At 43.4% G+C, this 26,129-nt stretch overlaps 1 protein-coding gene across 1 annotated transcript in view; it reads left to right on the forward strand.

The window, feature by feature from the left end:
* Positions 1 to 26,129, forward strand: part of LOC144820261 (dynein axonemal heavy chain 6-like) — a 1,187,310-nt gene that overhangs the window by 473,221 nt on the left and 687,960 nt on the right. The window contains exons 17-18 of the mRNA XM_078677850.1: positions 808 to 921; positions 2,193 to 2,336. Of these exons, the coding sequence (XP_078533976.1) occupies positions 808 to 921; positions 2,193 to 2,336 (258 nt within the window). The remainder of the gene's footprint in view (positions 1 to 807; positions 922 to 2,192; positions 2,337 to 26,129) is intronic.

The following is a 26,129-nucleotide window of genomic DNA, read 5'->3' on the forward strand; positions in this document are numbered from 1 at the left end:
GTTTCTGGTAAGATTGAGCTGTCTACAATTTCACTGGTAAGCAACAGCCTGCCAATCAGAGAAACAGTATGGTTTGTGTGGTAAAAAAAGGATAAATGACGAGGATGTTGTTTTTAACATTGGGCTATTTTGGAGAAAATAAAAATGATTATTGACCTGCTGAAAATGCCAGAAAAGCGAGACCTTCAAATATGTAAATTAACCTTTTCCTCTATGTAATTAAATCAAGTTTCTCATTCTTTATTGTGGGTTTTGGAGGGGGAATCCATTATTTATTTCATTTTTTAAGTAGCGCCACGTTTACATTTTTTACAGCCGCTCTACATCGCTGAGGTAAAATAATGACTGCTGCTACTAAAGTATGATGTATAAGGAGTCCAAATTCATTTGAGGCATAGACACCAGCCAGTGTTCCTAATTCATTAAAGGAATGTGGATATCTATTTGAAATTGCATGGAAACGTAGTGCCTGAATTAGAGTTTGATGGACGGCTACTCTGTCACAAACATGACCAATATCCCGTCTGTACCTCTGTTTTGAAATAATTATGCTGACTCCAAAATCTTCTCTAAACATTGAAAATCTATCTGCAAACTTAATTCTCATTACAGCCTGATTTTGTGATTCATGGATTGCCATTTGTCAACTTAGGTGCTCAAAAACGTGCAATTTGCGTCATAAGAGATACGTTTCAGCTGTGGACCATGTTATATTTCAATTTTCTGGTATTTATTCATGTTTGTTCCTCCTAACTTCATCTTTAATTCAAAAGTAGACTGTCTGATTTTTTGAATATGTCTTTAAAGGTGGAGGTTTCAAGGTTTGATGAGTTAGAAGAAGTCAGCGCAGAGCTGAAGCTCAAGCAGCTTCTTTGGGATTCTTTACAAGAATGGTCTGTTCTTCAAGAGGATTGGCTGAAGGTACATCACTTGTCTAGAGTCCAGCACTTTTTAAATATTTGGCATGAAAATTTTTTTACAAGGCAGAGGACTCGGTCCAATCAATTTTACAATATTTAAAATGTTAAATTAATGGAAATTGCTCAAATATTGCTTTACAAAATGTTTTTAAAATGTGCTGCATTCTTGCTTTCTGTGATATCCAATCGAAAATCTGAAAGTTTAATAATTTCTTGGTAGGTATAAAACAAACCTACAACTAAAGAGATAGGAGCAGACCAAACAGATCTTACAATGTCTTACTGTCTTGGTTCTAAACCACAATGCAGAAAGGTTCCGCATTAAAGTTAAATAATGCTATTTTATCTCAGCCTAAAAAAACAAGCCTGACATTATCTATATGTAGCACATTTCACCAAGCACATTATGGAGATTTTTTAGATGTTAATTATATTTTACTATTGTGAATTACAGTTGTGTTCTGTTGCAAACTTTAATATGCGCGGTGCTAGATGTACAAGATATGTTGCAAAAAGCTCCAACTCTTGGTGACCAATTTTTTATGTTATGATGCAATCTATGTACTAGTATGTCACATTGCAAAGTATCCAGTTACAGGAGGTCGCAGAATGATCTACCTAATGAATATCAATTAGTCAACCCACTATGTGTGCCCTCTACGGTTGGCTACACACACAGTACCACCATCCCGTGTGGGCATTTCCAGTTTGCTGCATTCCCAGTGAAATTTTAACACAGCACATGTTCCTTATTGGAACTGTTCCTCAAAGGAACTGGTGCTACATTAAGAAAAGAGTTTCCAAAGCATCAACGATTAGCAGGCATTCCTCTGGGCCATTGCTATTCCTCTGAGGTTGCCAACATGATTCACAAAGAAGAAACTGACCTAAAGGGACAACTTCCCTTTTTTGAAACAGTTACCACATACTTTGAGGTGTCAGTAATTGATCAGTGGTTTGCGACACCATTGAGAAATTCCACACTGAATCACAATTAGAAGAGAATGACCCTTTCATGCCCATTCCTAACGTCGATTGGGTATAAGTTGGTAAACCCATTTTCTGAGTTAGAAACATTTTTCTGGCATGCAAAATTTATTTTGTACATTACAGGGTTTAAGCCCACAAAATGTTTTTGTATATCTGGTCCCTGAAAAAGTTCAGTGAGGCTAAACTAAATTAACCAGGCTGTGTTTACAACCTTTGATCGTGCAGCAGTTATTTAAGATTTGTTTAATGTGCATCATTAACTGTGTCTGTTGATTCCTACAGTCTCAATTTGATATTTTGGATCCAGAACTTCTAAATGTTCAAGTAACTAAATATGCTAAATTTGTGAGCCAGCTGGAGAAGGGTTTGCCTACAAATAATGTTTTACCACAACTCAAACAGAAGGTTGACGCGATGAAAGGAAAGGTAATATATATTTCATGAACCTTGTTTGTATTCTTTTCCTGCAACCCTTCTTTTATAGCCATTTAAATGATTGATCATGTGGTTTATTAAGTTAGATTAGTTGAAATTAATATTTGTATAGCGCAGCAAATGCCCGAAAGCATCTTAGAGCTGATGTCTGCCATTAAGAGCTGCTAAATACTAAACAAAGCCATAAACGTTACAAAGAAGAAGAAAAAAGCCACATTTTTAGATGCTTTCTGAAAATTAACAAATTACGTTGGGATCTTAGCGGAACGGCATTTGATTCCACAACAAAGATGCGGCATGAACAAAACTCCTGCCTCCCCAAGAGGTTTTAAAGATCTGAGGGGCATATGTAGGTAATTTTCATTTTGCGATTCTCAAATTGCGATTTTTAGGGAATCGCAATTAGAGAATCGCAAAACGAAATGTAGATAGGATTAGCAAATTTTATTGCGAATCCCACTTATTCCTTATTTGCGAATCGCAAATTGCGATTCGCAAATAAGGAATACCTTCTCATGCATTCCTATGGGCTAGAAGGCCCATAGGAATGAGTGGGAAGACATTCTCAATTGGCGATTCTCAATTAGAGAATCGCAAATTGAGAATGCAATTTCAGGGTTGTAAGAGTGTCAGTAGGACACCCTTTTGCACCCCTGAAATTGACATGTGTGCACATGTGGCCCACATACATGCCCTAAGGGCATGTATGTGACCCACATGGCACTTTGAAAAATGGCAAAAAATAACATAGCAAAATAACACCAACCTGAAGATTCCTTAAGCCAAAAGTCGCACAACTTGGGTGCTTCTTACATTGCATTTAAGGAATCTCAATTTGCGATTCCTTAAATGCAATAGCAAAATAAGGAATCACACATTTTCCGATTCCTTATTTTGCATGTGGGTTTTTGTATGCTACATAGCACACTGCCCTAATTGCGATCGCAAATGCGAATTTCAGCATTTGCGAGCGCAATTAGGCTTCCTACATATGGCCCCTAGTAACCTGAATAGTCTTGGTTGTTGTTAATCGTAGACATCCCTTGGGAGAGTACCACAACATTTCTTTCTTCAGGTACTCTGGACCTATTAAATTCAGGGCCTTGTGTGCAGTACTAAATGCTTTAAAAGCCACTCTGTTTTTTATAGGAAAAAAATGAAGCTCCTCCAGCCCCTTGGAAGCTGATTCATATTTTCTGAAGTTTTTCTGAAGAAGGAGTGCTGCAAACTGCAGCCTCTGAAGTTTTGTTAGTAAACCTTGTTGCATACCCAGATAGATATACAGGCTTACAGTAATCCATCCATGATAACACTAAGGTGACAACCACTGTTGTCTGAAGATTAGATGACATGAAAGGTAAACCTTTTTTGTAGTATCTTATAAATAAAAGAACGAAAGAGATGAGCTTATTCGTCTGGTCTGTGAACTTGAGTGTAGAGTCAAAAACTACTCCTAAGGTTTTTACGTTAGTGCCTGGAGTGGTAACGAAACAAGCGTGGACGGCCATTAAGAGGAGTTCCAGAATGACAAATCTGACCCAAAGAGGAGCACCTCGGTCTTAGCGGAGTTCAGTTTTAGGCACTGGCTGTTGGTCCAGTTAACAATCGCTCTCATACAATTATTAAACCTGAGGGCATCCTTCTCAATATTGTTCAAAATAGAAACATCTATTTGCGCGTCATCCGCATAAGATATTGTTTTAAAGCCAAAAGATCTGATCAATTTGGCTAGTGGAGTCACATAAATATTGAACCCCACACAGCAAGGAGAAGGAGCTGGAGGTAAAGTATCAGAAAGAGACTAGCTACACTCTGTTGCTAAGAAAAGAAACTAGGAGATTGAGGGCTACACCTTCAGTACCAATCTCCACTACATGCTGTTTCAGGACCCTATAGCTGACCCTTATCAAAGGCTGCAGATAGGTCCCCAAGGACCTCCACAGCCTTTTTACCACTATCCATGATAGAACGGATTTCCTCAATGGCCAACAATGTAGCTTCAGTGCTGTGGGACTTCCTGAAGCTAAATCGTGTTCCATCTAGAATGTTATTCTGTAGGAGAAATTTCTAGAGTTCAGGTGTCTCTCTAGAATTTTAGCTGGTATGTAGTGGTTTAAATGAAGATTTTCTTTCTTTTAGCACACACAATAAGTATTTGAGTATTTACTTCCAGTGTATTTATTACTTACTTTTTATTTTGCAAAATGTAAGCCTTTCAATAAGAAATGAAACATGTACCAACACAACTACAGTACAAACGTTAATTGCATTTTTGGTAGAGAAGATAGATTTTTATATGTAGTACCAAAATACTGGGTAAACAAAGAGTTAATAATAGATAGATTAGACAACAAAGAATATATACCCGTCTACATATTTACATGACAAGAAAATGGGAAAGCATCCGAGTGGACAAATGAGTTGAGAATAGTTATTTGCAATCACTGTCAAGCATAAGTAGGTCGTCTTGAATGCACTTTTAAAAACAGGAATATAGGTGATGGTGCTCAGTTCCACAGGGAGTATACTCTAGAAACATACTCTGAGTAGATTGAATGATTGAAATTGTGATGCAGAACAAGAAGGTTTGTGGTAGTAAAGGTTTGCTCTAATTGAGCGTCCACAACTTCCAGTTTGAATGATTCACTATTGATGGTGGACTAAAGTCCCACTACAGTACCCTTTGACCCACTCCATGGAATTTGGCTGTGGCACTTAGTATATACAAGCATTGTCTGAAAAGATGAGGGGAAGTTTTTCTAAAAAGATGCAGCTGTACACCAAGCATTGTCTGATAATTTCTGAAAGCCTAAAATCACATAGGCCCTCATAATGACGAAGGCCTGACAAAAACCTTCATAATGCAATCTTTAGAAGATCAGCCTGGTGAGATCCTTTACCAAGTTTTCCTCATAGCTTTTTTCTTTTGAATGAACACACTTCAAATACTAGGTCAACAGTGGTTGAACACTTTCAAATGAATATGATAGAACCTCTCACTAAAAATCTGGAATTTTGAATGAAAATGTGTTTTTAAGCCTGAGACACTTACAGACTCATTTGAAAGTGGTTTGATGCTTTTCAATTGATCCACTTTCTCTTAAGTTATTTCCTAAAGAGTTCTCAGAATGACAGTCTTGCAAAGTATTTGTCCCTCTGCACTTTATGTCCATGTGCAGCTCACATTGTGTCTCAGACACAGCACCTGGAGACAACTACACAAAGCTTCAAGACTGTTACCTGTGTCTGCTTCTCCGAAGCCTGTTGTGTAGTCTGTAACATTTCCTTGTGGATAGAGGGAGTCTTGCACCAAAGCTCTAAGGCATTTCTCTTTAGGGCTTCTTAGTACTGTACTCAGCACTTAGCAGTTCTTAAAACACAAGTGTTACACTGTTTATGAGGACAAAATCATTGAATACGAGGACAAAATCATTGAATATGTGCTGTATCTCACACTTATTCAGGCGAACAGGTTATGTATAATCAGCTCTCTGTCTATGCCTCTACATTTGAAGTACACACATTGAAATGTTCATGTTGATTGGAAGAAACTCATGACTGCTGAAGCCAAAACTAGAAGAATATAAAGGTGCGAAGAGCATCTCTCTACCGCGAACGGACCGTAAATGAGTTGGTTCCAGGGCTACGGCGCTTTAAACCAACACAGAGCTCAAGTAATCATAAGATGAGGGTCGGCTGCTTCCCTGAACGCAAATGATGGTGAATTTGGAATGCGTGTTCGGCTGTGATCTTTAAAGCATTCCTGCTTCGGAACATAAAGGAATACACAAAATGGCGGATCGCGAGTGCCCCCACACCAGACCTCCGAGCGCGCTGGTATGCTGCTAAACTTCTGGGATTGCGACTGTATGGATAGATATGGTCCTTGTTCTGTCTGCAGTGGGGTACTGACATCGTGAAATCGAATCCTTTGCGGAAGCGGAGCTTTTTCTCACAAATGCTGCCTGACTTTAAAATGGCGGTTCAGGCGCTCTGTGAATGTCAAACCGCATGTACGCCTGCAACTGCATAGCGTATCTTTTCCTTTTTTTTTTTATGTTAGCTTCACGGAACCCCATCTGGGTTCCAGCTTTTATTGGGGTGTCGTTACTGCGCCCTTTATGTATGGGTTGACCGAGACTTGGTTGATGCCTGGCACTGTGATGGCGGCGCTTGTTATCATGCGCTGATAGTTATTCCGATGGAACTATGCAACGCAAGGAAAAGGGGCGTCCTAGATGCAAGCAATGTGAGGATCCTAAAGACTGTGTTTCTTGGTCTGTTTTTGAGGTTGTCCGTTTGACTGACCACAACCTGCTTTCTTTCATCATGGCCGCTCGGAGCTGAGGCTCTGTGTCGACCCTTTCCCTCGGCTTCCCGTGCAGGCATCCCACCGCGCCTTTTTCACACCTAGAACGGCGATCTTGCTCCCAGAATGCAGGCAGATCACCGGAAGATCCCTGCCTTTTTTATCTGATCTGGCATTGTGGAGAATTGAACCTTGATGTTTTCGCCTGTGAAGAGGCTAAGATGGCGCCTGTAGAGCGGAGTGATCTTGCCCAGTGCCAGGGCATCTGCACCCGTGAGGCCGCTGGCCTCCGTTTCGGCCAGCTAATCAACTGCCCCTCCCCGGGACCACATCCTAAGCTGGGGGGCACTCACTTCGGCGACTAGCAGCAGGAAGGGCGCAGCACCGAGAGTGATCACCGGGCCGTACAGTGATGAGAGCTCCGCCTGATCCAAAAATGGCAGCCGTCTCTCTCCCTTGTTGCCACCACGCAACAATACTCTCCTCCATAAGAGACTAGCGCACACTGACCCTGGCCTCTAGCTGCTCTATTGTTCTTCCATCTCCTCCCCTCAAACAACAGAAAATATTGGGGATGGCTGAATGTAACGCTAAAGTCAATTGTCCCCTGCCTGACCCCAAGATGGCTGCCATAGTGGTCCCCTCCACGTTGTTTTACTTCCCTGGGACAGTAATTGGACATTGACCAGACCTTGAACCTATCCCCTAACCTGCTTACACATCAGGACTTGGAACCTGCAGAACTTACCCCAGACTGTGGAGACCAAGCGATTTGGCTGATGCCCGGTGGAGCTACCTGATAGCTAAAGAGGAGATTGGTTGTGGACTCCCCCCCTGCCGTCACCTACCCAGTCGGACTTTGGGCAGATTCTCCCTCGTCTCTACATCCTATCTTCCTCCTACCCCTTTACCCTATCCCCTTCCCCTTCCTTGCTCCATTCACCTTGTCCCCTATGTTCTTTAAATGCTTTTCTTGATTCTTATGTAACTTTTAACTGATGTAAATTGCAACATTATTGTTCCCCAAGTAAAGCGCTCTGATTCCTTCGGGTCTAGCCAGTGCTATATAATAACTCATTAATTAAATATGTTCCCATTCAGTACTCTTTCTCTCTTTGTCTACTTCCCTAGCACCTATCCCCTCTCCCCTGACTCTCTCCCCTTGATTGCTACTCTGCCTATCCCCCTGTCCTTTGTGCCCTATGACTAAGCACTCCTTCTCCCCTTGTTGGGGAAGGATCCAATATTTATACTCTGAAGTCTCAGCGAATCCGCTGAGAGAGTCCACTGCTCCAAGGGAGCCGCTCACAGCTGAGGTATGGTATGGCACCCCTTGCCAAAGCACTCCCTCTCCCCTCTTTGGGGAAGGATCCAGTATGTAGGCCTTGGAGTCTCAGAGACCCCTCTGAGAGAGTCCACTGCATAAAGGGAGCCTCTCGCAACAGAGATAGGGAAGTGATACCACTTCTCCTGGGATCACTGCTTACTGGACTTTGGACATTGCTTTGACTCGTCTACCGGTTTGTGTCCCCATCGCCCTTCCCCTCCTCTTTCCATGCTGTGTCTCTCACCCTCCCCTCCTCTTTCCTGCCTTCATTATCTGCCTACTTCCCCTGCTCCTACCACCCTCTCCCCCTGAATCTCTCCCCTTGCCTGCTCTTCCCCTTACGTATTTGTGCTTATTGTTTATCTTGACCTTACAAGTAACTATGTTGCCATGCTCTAATAACTTTGTAACCTTTGTAACGATGTCACCTGTAACTATGATCTGATACTCATGTAAAAAGCTCTGAATAAATACTTGCACCTAGACACCTTGTGGAAACCAAGCTCACAACACCACAGATGCAACTTCAAGTATTGAACTAGTATTTTGGCATCACAAAAGAAGGGACCCACATACATTAAAAGAGCATATTCGCACTCTTAAACGCTTGTGCCCCTCCCCCATCAAACGTCGATGTTTCTAACCGGTCTAAGACCATATGGATTGTTTGTTTATGCTTTCCACTTTCTATTCGTACACTATCATAGATTGTTTTATCTTTAACCCCCCACCTCCAAGTGCCCCCTTCCTCCCCTGCCCCCTAACCCCCCCAACCCGCCTTCTCACAGAGAGCTTCGTCCGAAGCCCTGCCCCACCCCCACCCTTACCCAGAAACGAGGCTTTGAGACCAATGGTCCCAGAGATGGATCAAGCTCCCGCCCACCCGGATTCTACACCTCCTCCACAACAATATTCAATATTTTGATATATATATTTTTTCCTTACCCTTTTTTTTAACCTTTTTTTACCTTTTTTGTTCTCCTCTTTATTTGCCCCCTTTTTTGAGAGAGGTTATATAGAGGAGAGCAGGCATATAAGAAATATGCATACCTGAAGAAAAAACAAAGAAGATAAAAAACACAGAGAACGATAGCCCACCGCATTTATAAAATCCACACCAAAAGACACAAACAAGACCTTATAGTTTGTCCCCATTATATTTTACTGAGTCCTGCTTATCCAGACCCTTTCTCACAGGGACTGCAGATATTCTTTAGCCGGCATTTCTGCAGTAAAATATTGGCTCCTTAAAGATAACTTTCAGCTTAGCTGGATTCAGCAGTTAGGCCTGTGCACCTTTGCCTTGAAATGGTGTGATAAGTTGCCGTAATTGGCATCTTTTCTCGACAGTCAGGGGGCAGTAGTCAGGGCGCACAAAAAATTCCATCCCCCTCCCCGATTTCTTCCGGTAGGGGCATGCTAATTCATATACCGCCTCTCGGGCCAGAAAGTTGTTGATTGATATTAAAATGGCCCTGGGTCTGGAGGTGTTTTGTCCAGGTCTCACATGCTGTGTGAAGAGGAATCTGTGTGCTCTCTGGATCTCCCGGTTCCAATCTCATTGCAAAAGGCCCGGAAAAGCCTTAGTAAAGAGCTCGATGAGGAAATGTCTAGCATCTAGTCCCTCTGAGCCCCTGGAATGTCCAAGACTAGTAGATTGTTGCGACGTGGACGATTTTCAAGGTCTGTCAATTTCCAGAGGGTATCATCCTTTGATGTGCACATTGCCTTCGTGATTACCTTCTGTGCCACTAGTTCTTCCTCCAGATTAGAGTTGCGCATTTCTGCCTCGTTAAACCTTTCAGCAAACTCAGTGCAGGATTTGGCTATCCTGTGCACCGAGTTCTGGAGTTTTCGACAGGCCCCTTGAGTGCGTTGACTTTCAATGCGCGTCTCCTCTCTATGGGCCATTATACTCTGATATAAGACCGCTAGTGAAATGTCCTCAGCCTTCTCCAAGGTCTTTTCACTGTATTGCATTCCAGTGGCCACGCCATTAGCACTAGACTCAGCTAAGAAGGAGTAATCCCATTGCATAGCCTCGGTATTTTCAGTGATTTTGGAGCTTGTACCCGATCCGCCTCTCTTCCGCACAGTTTTTGGGCTGCTATCCGGTGTTCCTGGCCAGTCTGTCCCTCAATCATCCTGATGAAAGTTACTAAGACCGTTATGGCTGCTGTTAGGGGAACCCCTCTTGTGTTTTAGATGTGTTAGGTGGGAGGTTGATTCGAGCTCTTTTTCTGAACCATCTGAGGGGTCGGAAAGGGAAAAAAAAAACCAGATTCGATCTCTTTTGTCTCTTTTTGACTTATTCTATTTTCCTTACCCCTTACAATGTCCTGATTTAGGGCTTGATGTGCCTGCGCAGTCATTGTGTCGCCTATATCTAGTAGATTATCACCAGGAGCCTCTGCTGTGTTTCGTTTCATGTCACTATCTTCAAAATTAGTAACTGTCCCTTTTTTATTAAAGTCCTCTTCCCCCTCATTCAGGCTGCCAGATGTATCAGGTGTACCCCCTGTTAGATAATCCTTCTGTAACTGAGCTTCTGTGAGCCCCAAAAAGGTATTCAAACTTTCCCTCTGTTTACTATACTGTCCCGTACCCTCACTGGGGTTTGAATGCACAGAGGGGAGTTGTTTCTTCAGTTTCACTTTCAAAAATAAAGATTGCACAGTTTTCTTATAGCTTGCCTCCAATCGCGTGGTATCCTTTCCCCCCTCGGGCATCGGGTCATTATGCTTGCTATCTCATAAGGGGGGCTGCAGAGCTGTGGGTGCTGCAACCAGATCTGGTCTGTATACAAGAAACCCATATACCATGGGGCAAAAGAAAACTATTGGCTGAACTGGGATTGTCAACTTTGATATGTACACAGCAATCCACAACAACCCAGAGGGTTGCGGTATTGGCAAAAATGTCTATATAGGGGACAGGAAGAGCACTGGTGGATAAACAGGGGCGATGGGTATAACGTTACTGGTCGATGCAGACATACATGTATCTCCCAGGATTATGGCTCATTATGGACCTTTGGTATTGAATATTCATACACTTAATACAGGTATTAAGGCCAGATCATTCTCATTTGATAGGAAGCTCTTGCTTGACAAAGCATATGTTGCGCACCTGAAAGAGTGGATTAGGCAATTTATAGCTGTCAACCATAGCTCTGCTGCGGCTGGCTTGCCTGGGATGCCCTAAAGGCTGGGTTTAGGGGGAAACCCTCATCTTTGGGTTACACAAACAGAAACAGCTAAAGTTGGTAACTCAAGAGCTGTACGCAAAACTTGTAATGGCTGAAGAAAACCTTATGTTGGGGATAAGTGCAAAGGGTGATATTGCCTCACTTCAAACAGAAGTTGCACGGTCTAAAGCTAAAATCAATTTCCTTTGGAGTAAGGAAATAGCCATTAAGCACACGCTGAATAAAGAACAGAGCTACGAGTATGGGGAAGCTGCAGGGCGCTGCTTGGCGCAAAGGCTTCGGTCAAGAGAAGCAGTACAGAGAATTGTGGCCATGACTGACTCCCAAGGTAACTCGGTGGAAACTCTGACTGGGATCCTTAATGTTTTCCGTGATTTTTGTTAAGAGCTGTATACCGGAGATAGTTATGGCGCGTCGACAGGTGAAGCCCTATTACAAAATATTAATATTGGAACTTAGAGCCCCCAAGATATAGATGAGCTAGAGTCACCCATAACTATGAAAGAGTCCGAGGCAGCCATTACAAGCTTAGCTAGTGGCAAAGCGGCGGGCCCGAAAAATTGCCTTTAGAAGTTTATGAAACCTTCTTTGAAGTTTTGAAAGTGGATATGTTGCTCACTTTTCAACAAGCTCAGACCGGTGTAGTCCCCGCGTCATGGGATGAGGCAAATATAATTGTCTATAAAAAAAAAGATATGCCACCTAATCTGCCAGGCTCTTACCGACCCATATCTCTATTAAATTGCGATGCAAAGTTTATGACAAAATCCTGGCGACCTGATTGGCAGAAGTGATTACCCCTCTAGTATCAATGTGGCAACATGGGTTTATTCCCGAGCGGGGTACAGTAAATCACATTAATATGGTAATAACTCTTTCAGATGTAGCTAACACCAAGGACAGAAAATTTGGATTGATTTTAGTAGATGCTGAAAGCCGATCGGGTCGCATGGGATTTTTTATGGGCAGTTTTACGACAAGGTTTTAATGAAGCTATTCTGATGGATACTTCTACCTGTGGATTCCTCACCTTTTGAATACCCCATACGCCAGCATTCCGCTGGAAATTCTTTCCTAGCTCTCCCACGTCGATGAGGACATCACAAAAGGCAGGCTCAGCTCGCGGCACCGTATGATGTCTTCGGAGCCACAAAAGGACCTCGTCGGCGTGCTGACGTCAGTTCCCTTTTTTCCGCGCCGTCGACGCTTAATGGTTTTTCTAGGGGCTCGCCATTTTCTACTAAGAAAACTTTGTTTCTCTTGATTGTTCCTGATGGCTACTTGTAGGAACACAGAGAGTGTGCCGGACATATGTAGATCAGGGACCCGCATGATGACTGCCTCTGGTGTTTATCTTCGGACCATGATTTGAAGAATGTCGAAGCTGCAGGAAAATGAATCCCAAGGCTATTAAGGAGCGTGAAGCTAAGCTGTTCATGGCCAAAGCCAAAAAGGAGAAGAGAGGTCAAAAGAGGGCGAAGTCTTCATCTTCCCATACTTCGAAGTTGAAGAAACATAAGAAGTCTAAAAGAAGAAATGGCTCTCGACACCGTTCTTCGAAGGCCAGGGCTTTGAGGTCGAGGTCGTCGACTCCGACTGAGTGACCTCGAAGGAAGGACTTTGTTTCTCCATCTCCTTCTCCTCAGGTGATGCCGGTTCCATCTCCGGTTCCGAGGTCGCCGGCTTCAAAAGGTTCTTCGCAGGTTGAAGATTCACCGGCTTCAGCGATGTCTCCGGTGCCTAGAGAGTCCTCTCCAGGCCAGGTGGCTTCACCTGTGCGGGCGCCGTCCCTAGCTCTGCAACCTCCGTTTCGACCTCAGGCGACTCCACTTCAGGAAGGTACGGATCCATATCCTGCGTTTCCTGCTTCTGAGTAAGATTCTTTGCATTTTCCTAATGCAATGTTTGCCATGTTTGCCAGGGCCTTTGCTCCATCCGGTGCACCTTTGGGCCCTGTGGGTCCTTTGACCTTTAACCTGGGTGTTCCTCAATTCTAACCCCAGGCACCCTTTATTCCATTCTTGCCATCGACTCCGGCTTGGCATTTCCCGGCGCCGAGGTCCTCCATTCCTGTTCCTCTGACTCTTTCGGCTGCTGAGTCGGCGCCGCCTCGAGTTCGATCGACATCAAAGTTCGAAGCTGAGGCTCCTCCGTTGATGTCATTAATGTCCTCACCGGCGCCGCGTGTGGCGCCGCCCACGCCGGTTCCTAAACAACGTTCGAGGAGAGAGGCTCCTTGAAGAGGAGGAATATGCCTAGAATCAGGAAGAAGGAGAGATTGTGGATTCTATGGATGAGTTTGATGGCCTTCATGAGGCTAATGGATTGGATACTTCTTCTGAATATATAATCTCCCATCTACCAATGCTGGGGTTATGCATGACATTGCTCCTTATCATGTGGTCATAAGAAAAGTGGCTGATTGGCTTGGTCTACAGCTTCCCTCTGAGGAGGTGAAATCTAATATTCTTACAGAGGTTCTTAATACTTCTTCTTAAACATCTGAACCATTGCGTCCCTTTACGGATGCTTTGACGGAACCAATTCTGGAGGTGTGGCCGAAGCCTTTATCTGCTCCTGCGGTTTCTCATTCTATCCCCAGAAGGTACAGACCCCCTCCTGGGGATCCAGCTTTCTTTATCATCTCATCCTACGCTGGAAAGTTTGGTTGTACAAGCTTCTTGTTCGAAGCAATCTTCTGGTTCTTGCCCTACCATTCTTGGTGATAGGGATTCTAAGAAAATGGAACAGGCAGCAAAGCAGGTTTTCTCTTCTGCTAGTATGGCTCTTAAATCCACTAATGCAACCTGTCTTCTTGGGAGGTATATACATGCTTTTATGGACTCAGTCATGCAGCTAGCTCCGAAGTACCCTGAGGAGGATTGGGCTAATTTCTTGGAAGTCCTTTCTGATTCGCAGGCTGCTGCTTGTCAGGTGATTCAATCAGGCCTGGACACTGCCAACTCTGTGGCTTGTGTGATGGGGTCTTCTTTGGCTGCAAGGAGACAGGCATGGCTTTGGTCGTCTGGTTTTTCATCTGATGTTCAGGCGACTTTGATGGTTTTGCCCTTTGATGGTTCAAAACTCTTTGGATCAAAGGTGTACTCAGCCTTAGAGCCTTTTAAGGACAGCAGGGCTACTGCAAGGTCTCTGGGTCTTCAGGTGCAGTCCAGAGGATACGGCTACAAGCGGTATTGTGGATTTGGGAGATCTGCTTCCTTTTGTGGCCGTCAACAGTCTCAACAGAGCCAGCAACAGCAGATTCCTTTGTACAAGTCGTACTGGGGTAAGAATAAAAGAGGCCTCAGGGGAGCAGCTCGACAACAATCCTCCTCCTCTTCCTCTACCTCCCCTCCTGCCACCGTTGGTACTTCAGGAAAGCAGTTCTAGATCCCCCATCTTAGAACATGTTGGTCCGGTTGGAGGTCGGGTGTCCTACTTTCTAGAAGGTTGGAGACTGATCACGTCCGATCGTTGGGTCTTGACTCTTGTAGAGAATGGGTACGCCCTTCCTATTTTGGAGTTTCCTCCTCCTTACCCTCCTCGTCAGGGTTGGTGCTCAGAGGACCACTTGCTGCTTTTACAGCAGGAGGTTCTTACCTTGCTACAGAAAGGTACGATAGAGGTGATTCCAGAGCAGGAAAGGGGTCAGGCGTGCTACTCCCGGTATTTCCAGATCCCCAAAAAGGACGATCGCTTAAGACCAATCTTGGACCTCAGGACTTTGAACCTTTACCTCAGACAGGAGAAGTTCAAAATGTTAACCATGGCTCAGGTTCATCTTGCGCTGCAACAGGAAGACTGGATGGTGTCCATCGATCTACAGAATTTTCATCTTCCTATCCTGAAGTCGCATCGGAAGTATTCAGGGTAGGGTTGCAACATTATCAGTTTGCGGTTCTTCTGTTCGGTCTTACTTCCGCTCCTCGAGTCTTTACAAAGGTGATGGTGGTGGTAGCGGCTCATCTCAGAAGGTCATGGGTTCCTGTTTTCCCCTACCTGGACGACAGGCTGCTCAAAGCGGAGTCTCCAGAGTTGGTTTTGCGCCACTTGCAGGTAACAACTCATCTGTTGTTCAAATTGGGTGTCTCGATAAAGGTACCCAAATCTCACCTGGTGCCTTCTCAGGGCAGCCTGTTCATAGGGGCAATACTGGACACTTATATGTGTTGAGCTTTCCCTCCTCAGCAGAGAATTCTCGACATTCAGGAAATGATTCCTTTATTTCATGATGGAGCGGTTGTTCCAGTCCTGAAGGTTCTTCGCCTGCTCGGTCTGTTTGCTTCCTGCATTCTGCTGATCAACCATGCATGCATGGTTGACCAGCAGGCCGATCATGAGTGGCGGCTTCATCCGGAGGTGGTCCATCGCATCTTTCAGATGTGGGGGTCTCCTCGGTTAGACCTGTTTGCCACTCACGAGAATGCCCACTGCCCGTTGTTCTGCAGTCTCCAGTTTCCAATGCAGGGAGTGCTGTGGGATGCGTTTCAATTGGTTCGGAGCTTGCCACTCCTTTACCCGTTTCTTCTCATACCTTTGATTCCTTGGGTTCTGAAGAAGATTCGCCAAGACCGGGCCCAAGTTATATATATCGCCCCGGATTGGCCAAGAAGGGTGTGGTACACAGAACTTCTTCACCTCTCATCGCACTCTCCGCTCCGTCTCCCTCTCAGGGCAGACCTCCTCTTGCAGTCGCAGGGGCAGGTTCTACACCCCCACCTCCAGAGCCTGCACCTTCATGCCTGGAGATTGAATGGGGCAACCTGAGTTCCTTCTTTCTCCCGCCGGATATAGTGGATGTTATTTTATCGTCCAGGCGACACTCCTCTAAGTCTGTTTACTCTTCCAGATGGTCCAGATTAGTTAAGTGGTGCGGAGAGAGAGAAATTGACCCTCTGAAGGCCTGTTTGTCTAATATTCTGGAGTTTTCACTTTCTTTGGCACAGCAAGCTTGTGCTGTAGCTACTGTTAAGGGCTATTTGTCAACTTTGTTGGCCTTTATATGTTTGCTGGAACAGCCGTTTTTATTTAAGTCCCCCATTGTCATGAGGTTTATTAATGGCCTTACAAATAAGTTCCCTCCCTCCCCTTTAATTATGCCTCAGTGGGATTTGAATCTCGTTCTTACATTTTTATGAGTTCTCCATTTGAGCCTGTTCATACTTGCCTGTTGAGGCTTCTTTCTTTTAAAACAGTTTTCTTGATTGCTATTACCTCGGGTAGGAGGGTAAGTGAGCTTCAGGCTCTTAGTTCGAAACCTCCTTTTCTAACCATTCATGAGGATGAGTTGGTTCTATGGACCAGTGCTGCTTTCCTTCCCAAGGTGGTTACCCCTTTTCATATGGGACAGTCCATTACTTTACCCACCTTCTATCCTCCCCTCACCCTTCCAAGGAGGAGGAGAGACTGCATCGTTTGGACCCTAAGAGAGCTGTCAGCTTTTATTTGGATCGGACAAGAGATCTGAGGCTGGACGATCAGCTCTTTGTGGGCTTTGTTGGGAAGATGAAAGGAAAGGCTGTGCACAAGAGGACTATTTCCAGGTGGATTATCTTGTGCATCAAGATTTGCTACGCCCTGGCCCAGAAGGACCCTCCTGAAGGTATCAGAGCTCATTCCACCAGAGCTAAGTCTACTTCTTCTGCTTTACCTAGAGGTGTTCCTGTTCTTGATATCTGTAAAGCAGCAACTTAGGCCTCCCTCCACACCTTCACAAAGCATTACTGCTTGGAATCTGAGGTTAGGAGAGATGGCCATTTTGCTCGTTCTGTTTTGCAGGATTTTTTGGTCTAGTCAGGTGGACACCCTCCTCCAGTAGAGGTACAGCTTTGGGAGTCTATTCAAAAAGCGAGGAATCCACAGGCAGAAGTATCCATCAGAAGAACAAGTTACTTACCTTCAGTAACGCTTTTTCTGGTGGATACAATATCTGCCTGTAAGTAACTTGTTCTTCAGGTTCTATATTGACACCCGACGGCTAAAATTTGTATAATGGGATTAGAATCAGACCCTGTACTCATCACTAGAGGTACAAGACAGGGATGCCCGTGCTCCCCACTATTGTTTTCATTATATATCAATCCTTTTTTAGACATGCTAGAGCAGAGCCCCAGGATCGAATCGGTAATATGCATGCAAGAGCAATATCGTGTGCTCGCGTATGAGGATGACCTTGCGGTTGTAACACCAAACCCTCTTGCCGCTATGCTTGAGATACAACATTTGGCATCTGAATTTGGTACAGCCTCCGGTTTCAAACTCAACGTGTCCAAAACACAAATTCTGTGTTTGAATCAGGATTGCAAAAATGACCCAAGGATCATGAAGGAGGTATCATATTTAGGTGTTAAATTAAGGACATGTCAGGTTCAGGTTCAGGTTTTATAGTCTTTATTTCGATTTAAAAAATCATAAAAGACACATTATAACATGTTAATAAAATTCCAAATTTTCAGATAATCTTGACAAAATACATATGAAATTATTATAATTTGAAAGATACCCCAACATCAACTTAATACAATAACTAGACGGAGAAAAAGGACTAAGCAAAACAAAACAGAACAGGACCATGTTAAAAAAATTATTAAAATATTATTAAACTACATGAAATACAAAGACAAACCTGTCGAAAACATCAGAAAATTATAAAATACAAAAGATTTAATAAATACAATTAAGCAAAACCATTCCTAGTACAGGTTGCATAATACATTGTTATTCTATTTTGAAGAGGGGGGAAAACAGTTGATCTTAAAAAAGAGGGCAACGGAGGCTCCAACCAAAAAATTATCTACTTTATTGACCTGATAATCCAAGCCCACCCTAGGAATTTGGCTAGGCTCACCACAATCACCTCAGAGGTGTTGGTTCTTAAAGCCCAAACTGCCTCTACAGACTTTCTAAAGGGGAGGCGCTGAAACAGGGGTTTTAGCCATTTAGTTCGCGGTGCTTTGTAATTAGGGCAAGCAAACAGAAAATGGCCCTCCGTTTCCTTGTAACATGGACACCATCTACAAAATTCAGTAGCCCCATATTAAGGACATGTCTAAAAACATTAGTGGAGGTCAATTGGGGGTGGATTGTAAGGGCAGTGAGGCAGCAATTAGATCGTTGTGAATGCCTGCATCTCTCATTGGTGGGGTGCTATAATGTTCTTAAAATGCTGATGATTTTTCCTAGGATTTTCCTCAGTTTAGGAGTAGTAAAGTCTAACTTCTGATAGATACACTACCAATGGATTCCCTCTTGCGTCAGCAACATTCGGAAATTATTTTTGTAGCTTCGCGCCGACGTGGACGACTTCATAGAGGCACGGCATCGCGCGCGACTATGCTGACGTCACCCACACCACAATAGGCCCACGCTGGCTCCTCAGTTTAGGAGTAGTATAGTCTAACTTTAGGGCCCCTAAAGTGAGAAAAATCCTAACTTTAAGACTTTCAGTATTCAGAGAAGGCATTTAGGAGTCCTAAAGTTAGGAGTCCTAACTTTACAACTCCTAAACGGAGAAAAATCCTAGCTTTAAGACTTTCGGTATTCACAGAAGGCATTTAGGAGTCCTAAAGTTAGGAGTCCTAACTTTACTACTACTAAACTGAGAAAAATCTTAACTTTAAGACTTTCGGTATTCACAGAAGGTATTTAGGAGTCCTAAAGTTAGGACTCCTAACTTCTGTGAATACCGAAATGAGTAAGTGCCTTCTGTGAATACCATAATGGTAGTAAGTTTAGGATATGGTCTTAAGTTAGTTCTGTAAATCGGGCCCAGTATAATCTGCTGTTAGATACTCAGACGGATGATTTGAATTCGCACATTCCTAAATGGGACAATAGGTTATGGTGCCACAGCACTCAACTGGAACATTCTATTGGCTTAGCAGGGAAGTTATTTATGTCTGCTAATTTACTATCCCAGTATTATAAGAGAGTGTTTAATCTTTATTACAACCCAGTCAAAATGCTGAGGTGGGAGGAGTAAATGATGGGAAATGTTTTCGCTGTGGTAGGGAGGATGCTTACATAGTTCATATATTCTATTCATGTGGACAATTGAGTATTTTTTTGGAGCATCTTGATAAATTTCTCTCCGAAATAACAGGGGTATCGGTAAAAATAATTGAAATGAAATGTACTCTTTTGTTGTATTGTATTTATGTTTGCTCTGCTTCTATGGCTTTTTTGGCCGAAATAAAGATTTTGATGATGATGATGAAAAATAATTGCTTCCTATATGCTCCTGGGGATAGACGAAAATGTAAGAAGCGGGCAGCTAGCATCAAAACGTAGGTATCTTTTTTCCTAGTCACTGCCATAGCTAGATTATGTATTGCCTCTATGTGGTTACAGAAGGACGCTCCGACCTTTGAGTTGTGGAGAGACAGATTTTTTGCTATTTTTTATCTAGAATTCAGTTTATATGCTCTTAAAGGTGCGAGAAAACGAAAACTGGGTATGGAAATATCAAATATGGGGTCCAGTGATTGAATACATGAAAGATTGAATATTTATTAACCCTGTATGAACTTTTAATGGTTGTTAAGAACTATTTATGATGTATTATTGTATAGATATCAACTATATGTTTTTCTATCTGGTGATTATGATTTATATGTGTATGGTATCATGGATTGAAAAAATAATTATGCTGACAAACAGTAAAAAAAAATGAAGGGACTGTGTTAAAAGACAACCCTAAAGATAGATTAATTGGATTTGTGCATAAACTTTCTTCAGCTGAGAAGATTGAATAATGGGATGAGCTGCGCAGGACATACTTGAAGGAGCTTTAAGTCTGTGGCTGAATAATGTTCTAGGACCTGTTTTGGGTGATGAAAGATCCACAGTTTCTTAGGTTATTAAAAAAGAAACCTGGCATGTACATTACCTTCTCTTTGGTGGCCCTCATTTGCAGATTGGGTGGTGTGAAACGTTTCTTACACATCTAGTGTCCTTGAAATGTATCTTCAAATGTAGCATTGCTGAGTCACAGGATAACAAAATATGAAGTAGAGGACTTTGACTACTGAGGCAATGATTCATTAGTTGCATCATTTGTGTTATCTGTCCAGAATACTATACCTTGAATTATTATTTAAGTGCATAACATAGTTGCTCTGCAACTACCAAAATTCCAAGATGTGTCTTACAGGGTTTCTTCTGGCTGATGCTAAGTTGTGTTGTTAGCGCCCTCTGGCAGTCTCCATGTATGCAGATGACATGGTGCTATACGTGCGCGAGCCTGCCCTCCACCTGCATCCCCTCCTCCGGGAATATGTTCGCTTTGAACGGTTCTCCGGGCTAGGAATAAATTGGTCCAAATCCATGAAATTGCCCCTTACGGACTGTACGTCTTCCGTTGAGCTAGACTTTCCCCTTGTGTGGTGCACTGATTTAGTGAAGTACTTGGGTATATGGTTGCACCGTGACCCTCAGGAGGTAGTGCGAGCTAACTATGGAACAGCCATTGTGTGCCTTGAGGAGCAAGTCACCCGCAGGATTAAGCTGCCCCTTTCCTTTGCTGACCGTATAGCGCTAATGAAAATGGTAGTACTGCCCCGCTTTCTGTATTTATTCTTGAATATTCCAATACATTTGTCACGTCACTTTTTTAACTCCCTTCGATCACTTTTAATTACATTGGCATGGGGGGGCAGGAACCCTCGCCTCAAGTGGGAGACACTTACACTCCCTTATGAGCTGGGTGGTTTTACGGCACCTGACTTCCAGTTATACTATTTATGCGCACAAGCCCATTTTGCATACTATTGGCAACATGATCCCGCTTACATTTCCCATGTAGTAAGTTTTAACGGGGTGGCCCCAAAAAACTATCCGACCTGGGTCATATCATAGGTACAAAAAGTGAAGTGGTCGGCGTAGTGTTGAATTCTAAACACAAATTAACGGTGGACCAATAATTAAATCAAAAGATACATGTGTATTCCTATGATGGAGCCTGAATTTAATTCATTCAGTAAAACATCTCTATACATACTTCTATATCAAAAAAACAATTTCAACATCTTAAAAAGTACACAGTAGTATATTGTACAATATTTTACAGTGCTCATACGTGCAAGAGAGGGAAGGGTAATTAAAGTAGGAGGGAGGTGGTAAAATCAGTGAGGGACAGGGTAAAGGCGTTGTGGTAGAGACACAATACAGTGACATGTAGTGGAACCTTTACAGTCTAGAGTTGATCAAAAGTTCCCATAATAAAACATTACACATATGGCACTAATGAATTCTTTCGCAATCCTATGGTGTATGTTGTTAGAGAAGTGTTGTCGACGTTTCGACCCCTATTTACAAAGGGTTAATTGGTCCTCATTCTGGGGTCTTCCTTAGGACAAGTGTTGGTATATGGGCACTGGGAATTGTAGGCTCTAAGGGGTCCAATCTTGACTGATGGCCGCCGTGGTAAGCCGTCTTCAAATGTACAGGAGACCTTCCTGTTTACGTCGTATCGTGTAGTATATTACTTATTCCAATGGACAGAGGTTCGTTGTTAATCCGAGCCTTAATACGTCCTTCACCGCTAATTAGTCGGTGTCAGCATCTGTGAGCGTCAGCCGATCGCTCTACAGCTGTATATACCAACACTTGTCCTGAGGAAGACCCCAGAATGAGGACCAATTGATCAACTCTAGACTGTAAAGGTTCCACTACATGTCACTGTATTGTGTCTCTACCACAACGCCTTTACCCTGTCCCTCACTGACTTTACCACCTCCATCCTACTTTAATTACCCTTCCCTCTCTTGCATGTATGAGCACTGTAAAATATTGTACAAGATACTACTGTGTACTTTTTAAGATGTTGGAATTGTTTTTTTGATATAGAAGTATGTATAGAGATGTTTTACTGAATGAATTAAATTCAGGCTCCATCATAGGAATACACATGTATCTTTTGATTTAATTATTGGTCCACCGTTAAGTTGCGTTTAGAATTCAACACTACGCTGACCACTTCACTTTTTGTACCTACATTCCCCATGTGGCAGTCGAGGCTGGCGCAGTGCACCCCATACCACTCAAGGCCATGATTGTCAACACTCACACAGTGTTCGAAAAGGGGGAGTTTGATACAGTTCAGACCACAGTTAAATCATGGCGGGAGTTGGGTAGGCGGGCACAGAAACTGCCACTCTATGCACCCAGTATGCCTCTACTTCACCATACAGGTCTTTCGGTAACCACTAAGGTTGGTGTTCTGCGGACCCTCCGGGACATGAATCTGGTGACCATGAAGGATGTGTATCCTGGGGGCCGTTCATTACCTCAGCATCCCTGGTTGCTGAGGGCCCTATCACTGCTATACATCTCTTCACTTACACCCGACTGAGAGCGGCCATGCGCATGCTGTACTCGCAATTTCCTGCTGAGCCGCCCACACTAGATGCACTGCACTTTTTATATTCTACTCCCTCCAGGGTGAAACTGGTCACTCGACTGTATCGGATATCACAGAAGGAGGTAGCTGCCTCTGATATAGCGGCATTGAACAAATGGAATGCAGTCTTACCACATGCTTTGTCTGAGGACGAATGGGCGGGCTGTTGCCGCCTGACAGGGTATTTAACAGCTAATGGGAATCTGCGTATGGTTCACTTTAAATACATACATCAGCTATATTATACCCCTGCCCAATTGTACAAATATGGTCTGAGAGACTCTGCTACCTGTAGGTGCTGTGGGACCCCAACGCTGATTTTTACCACTTGGCATGGGTTTGTCCCAAGGTGTTCTCATATTGGGAATCTGTAATACAGATTATACGCCACATGGTTAGGCTTCCTTTGGATTGTACCCCTCAATTATGTCTCTTAGGTCTAGTTGCAGGTGTCAAGGCCTCCGGCAGAAGGTTTGTGGCTATTGCGTTGCTGATGGCCAAGCGGAGGGTCTCTATGTGTTGGGAGAGTAGATTGGCCCCCACTATCAAATTATGGTTGCAGGATTTAACCTATTGTCGAGATCAGCTGGTCTTTTATGCTGAGGTGCTGCCCACGTCATCAAGGCCACGGGACATTTGGTCACCCCTCACGACCTACTTGCTGTATGTGCCTAATATCTAATCTCCTGTTATTTCTGGTACTGTGATGAGCAGGTTTACTATATGACTATGTTGCACTATATTCCCTAATCCCTGTTCCTTTTCCTTACATTCCAAATGAAATGCCATTTATATGATTATATGTGTAGTCCTGACCTGTCCCTAATGGATTCTTCATTATTGTGTAATGGATTGATACCGAACTGTATGCCAAGAACTGTACTTCTTTGTGATGTTTGTTTCTTATTGTTGAAAAATGATCAATCATTTTTTTTTTTAAAGTTGTGTTGTTGGCTGCACATAAACAGCCCTTCACAGTAGCTACGACTGTCATGACTGTTACTTTTTGGATCATTTAATTTTGACTTGTCTCAGTGAGATGCGGTATGCTACAAGCTGTACCATAATGAAGAATTATTCTATTCCTGATCCACTATGTATATTTTAGTGATGTGAACCTGAGGGTACATGGGGCTAGAAAAATATGTTTTTCAATGTACAACTGAATGTTATGTTGAACATGTTTTTCTTGAGATTTCTGGATTTGAAAATTATGAATGAAATATCACTGAGAACTGAAGAAAAGGAGATGGAACTTTGTTAACAAGTTACCACATAATTTCAAGACAGTTCAGTAAACAAAGTTCTGATGGATACATCTGCCTGTGGATTCTTCATCTTTTGAAAATTCCCCATGCACAGCATTCCACAGAAACTTTTCCCTATAGGTCTCCCCCGTCGACGAGGACGTCATAATACCACTGCTCTACACGCGACTCTGTGTGATATGATCGGAGGCATAAGAAGACCTGTGCAACGTGCTGACGTCAGTTCCCTTTTTTCTGCACAATCAACGTGTGACGGTTTTTCTAGGCTCTCCATTTTCTATGCGATTTCTTTGATTCTGTTGTTGTAATGTTGATGCTATTGAAGATGTCTCCACCAAGGAAGTTGGGATTCAAAACTTGTAGGGATGGCTGTGGTCAGACTTCCATCACTGACCCCCCTTGAAGGCTGTCAATGGTGTTTGTCTTCGGATCATGACTCCGAAGCTGCCTGCTAGTTGTGTCACAAGATGAACCAGAAAGCCTTGACAAGATTATGGAGGTCTCAAACTCCCCGAAGGAACTATTTAGAGTGGTCAAAGCCTTAACCACCCCTCGTAAAAGTAACATTCTTCTACAAGCCAAAAAAGAAAGATGTAATGAAATAGCATCTTTCTTTCACACAAAAAGTGACAGATACCTATGGCCAATTTCAGTATAATACCAAACCAGCTCTAGAGGAGAAAATCAATGTCAGGAATCTATCTCCAAATCTAGACCAATTCCCTAGGCTCAACAAAGAAACTATCCTCAATCTGATAACAGTATCCAAATCTAGGTCCCTATTAGACACTGCACCTCAAATATATCTTACCCAAAGCAAAAGACGTCATTCTTACTTCAGTAATGGAGCTACTCAATTGCTCACTAGATGTGGGTTTGGTTCCAAGACACTGGAAGCATTCAGTAATTAGACCTCTACTAAAAGAAAACACTTAGATCTAGCAACACTTGGTAATCTTCAACCCATGCAAAGCAAACACAAGGAGATGATGAACGGAGCGCTGGGACTTTTCAGACACTCACCCCCAGTCACAGATCTGGGTTGAATCCATCATCGTTCTTCAGCTCACTTCTCCATCCCAGTTCAGACACAGCTATATGCAAATCAGTCTTGACCCTGTGCCTCATGGAAACAGACCAGCCCGAACTGCCAAGCCAACTCTTCCCTGGACCTGAAACAAGCATCCTGAGACCGGTTTCGGGCTAACAGCCCTCATCAGCCAGGCTAGCTTGAATCTTTGACCCATATTATTATTTCCTTTGTTAGGTTTGAAAATCCCATTCTTGCAATGCACTTGTTTCATGCTATATTAGGTTAGCAGTGTATGGCTAAATAGATGCCATTTGTATTCATGTTATGCAACCCACTGAGTTATCCCCTTAATGTGCAGGCTTCAGTTAGCAAGTGTGACTCTTTTTTGTATTTTATATTCTCTATTAGTTGTGTTTATGGCAAAAGCCAAGAAGCAGAAGAGAGGTTGTTGGAGGTCATGACCTTGTTTGGAGTCACTGTCACCCCACACTTCGAGGTCTTCTAAAAAGAAACATAAGAAGAAGCGGTGCCATGGGTCTCGCGTCTTTCTTCTAAAGGTGGTTCACCGATGTCTGCATCCCCGGATCCAGAACCACGGGTGCATAGAGAAGAGTTGTTGCCTACTCCACCTCTTATGATGTTTCCTGCTTTGTCCCCGTATCCGAGGCCTACGACTCCACCTCTGGTTCCAAGGCCGATGACTCCGGTTCCAAGGCTGAAGACTTTGACAGGGCAGCCAGTACCAAAACTGCTATTGGTGGTCCCTCGTATGACGCCAGTGCCCTCGAACCAGGATCCGATTCAGAAAAGGGGGTGGTGATGGACAGAGCATCTGAATTAAGCAGAACACTCATACCCAGTCAAAAGATCAGGGCTTGATCCATCACCGTTTTTTAGCTCACTGCACCATCCCAGTTCAGAACCTGGCTACATGCAAATTAGTCTGTCCCTGGCCCAGTGCATCATGGGAACAAGGCAGAGCAAACTACCAAGCCAATTCTTTACTGGAAAGGAAACAAGCTTCCGGGGACCGGTTTCTGGCATTACAGCCGTCTTCGGCCCAGGTTGCTTGAATCCTGATGGTGCAGTGAGCAAGGGACTCACATCTGAGCATACCCTTCCACGCTTGTGGTGGCCAAAACGATTCAGAAAAGGGGGTGGTGATGGACAGAGCATCTGAATTAAGCAGAACACTCATACCCAGTCAAAAGATCAGGGCTTGATCCATCACCGTTTTTTAG

This window comes from Lissotriton helveticus, chromosome 2_1 (genome assembly GCF_964261635.1).
Source record: "Lissotriton helveticus chromosome 2_1, aLisHel1.1, whole genome shotgun sequence".
Taxonomy (NCBI): Eukaryota; Metazoa; Chordata; class Amphibia; order Caudata; family Salamandridae; genus Lissotriton; species Lissotriton helveticus.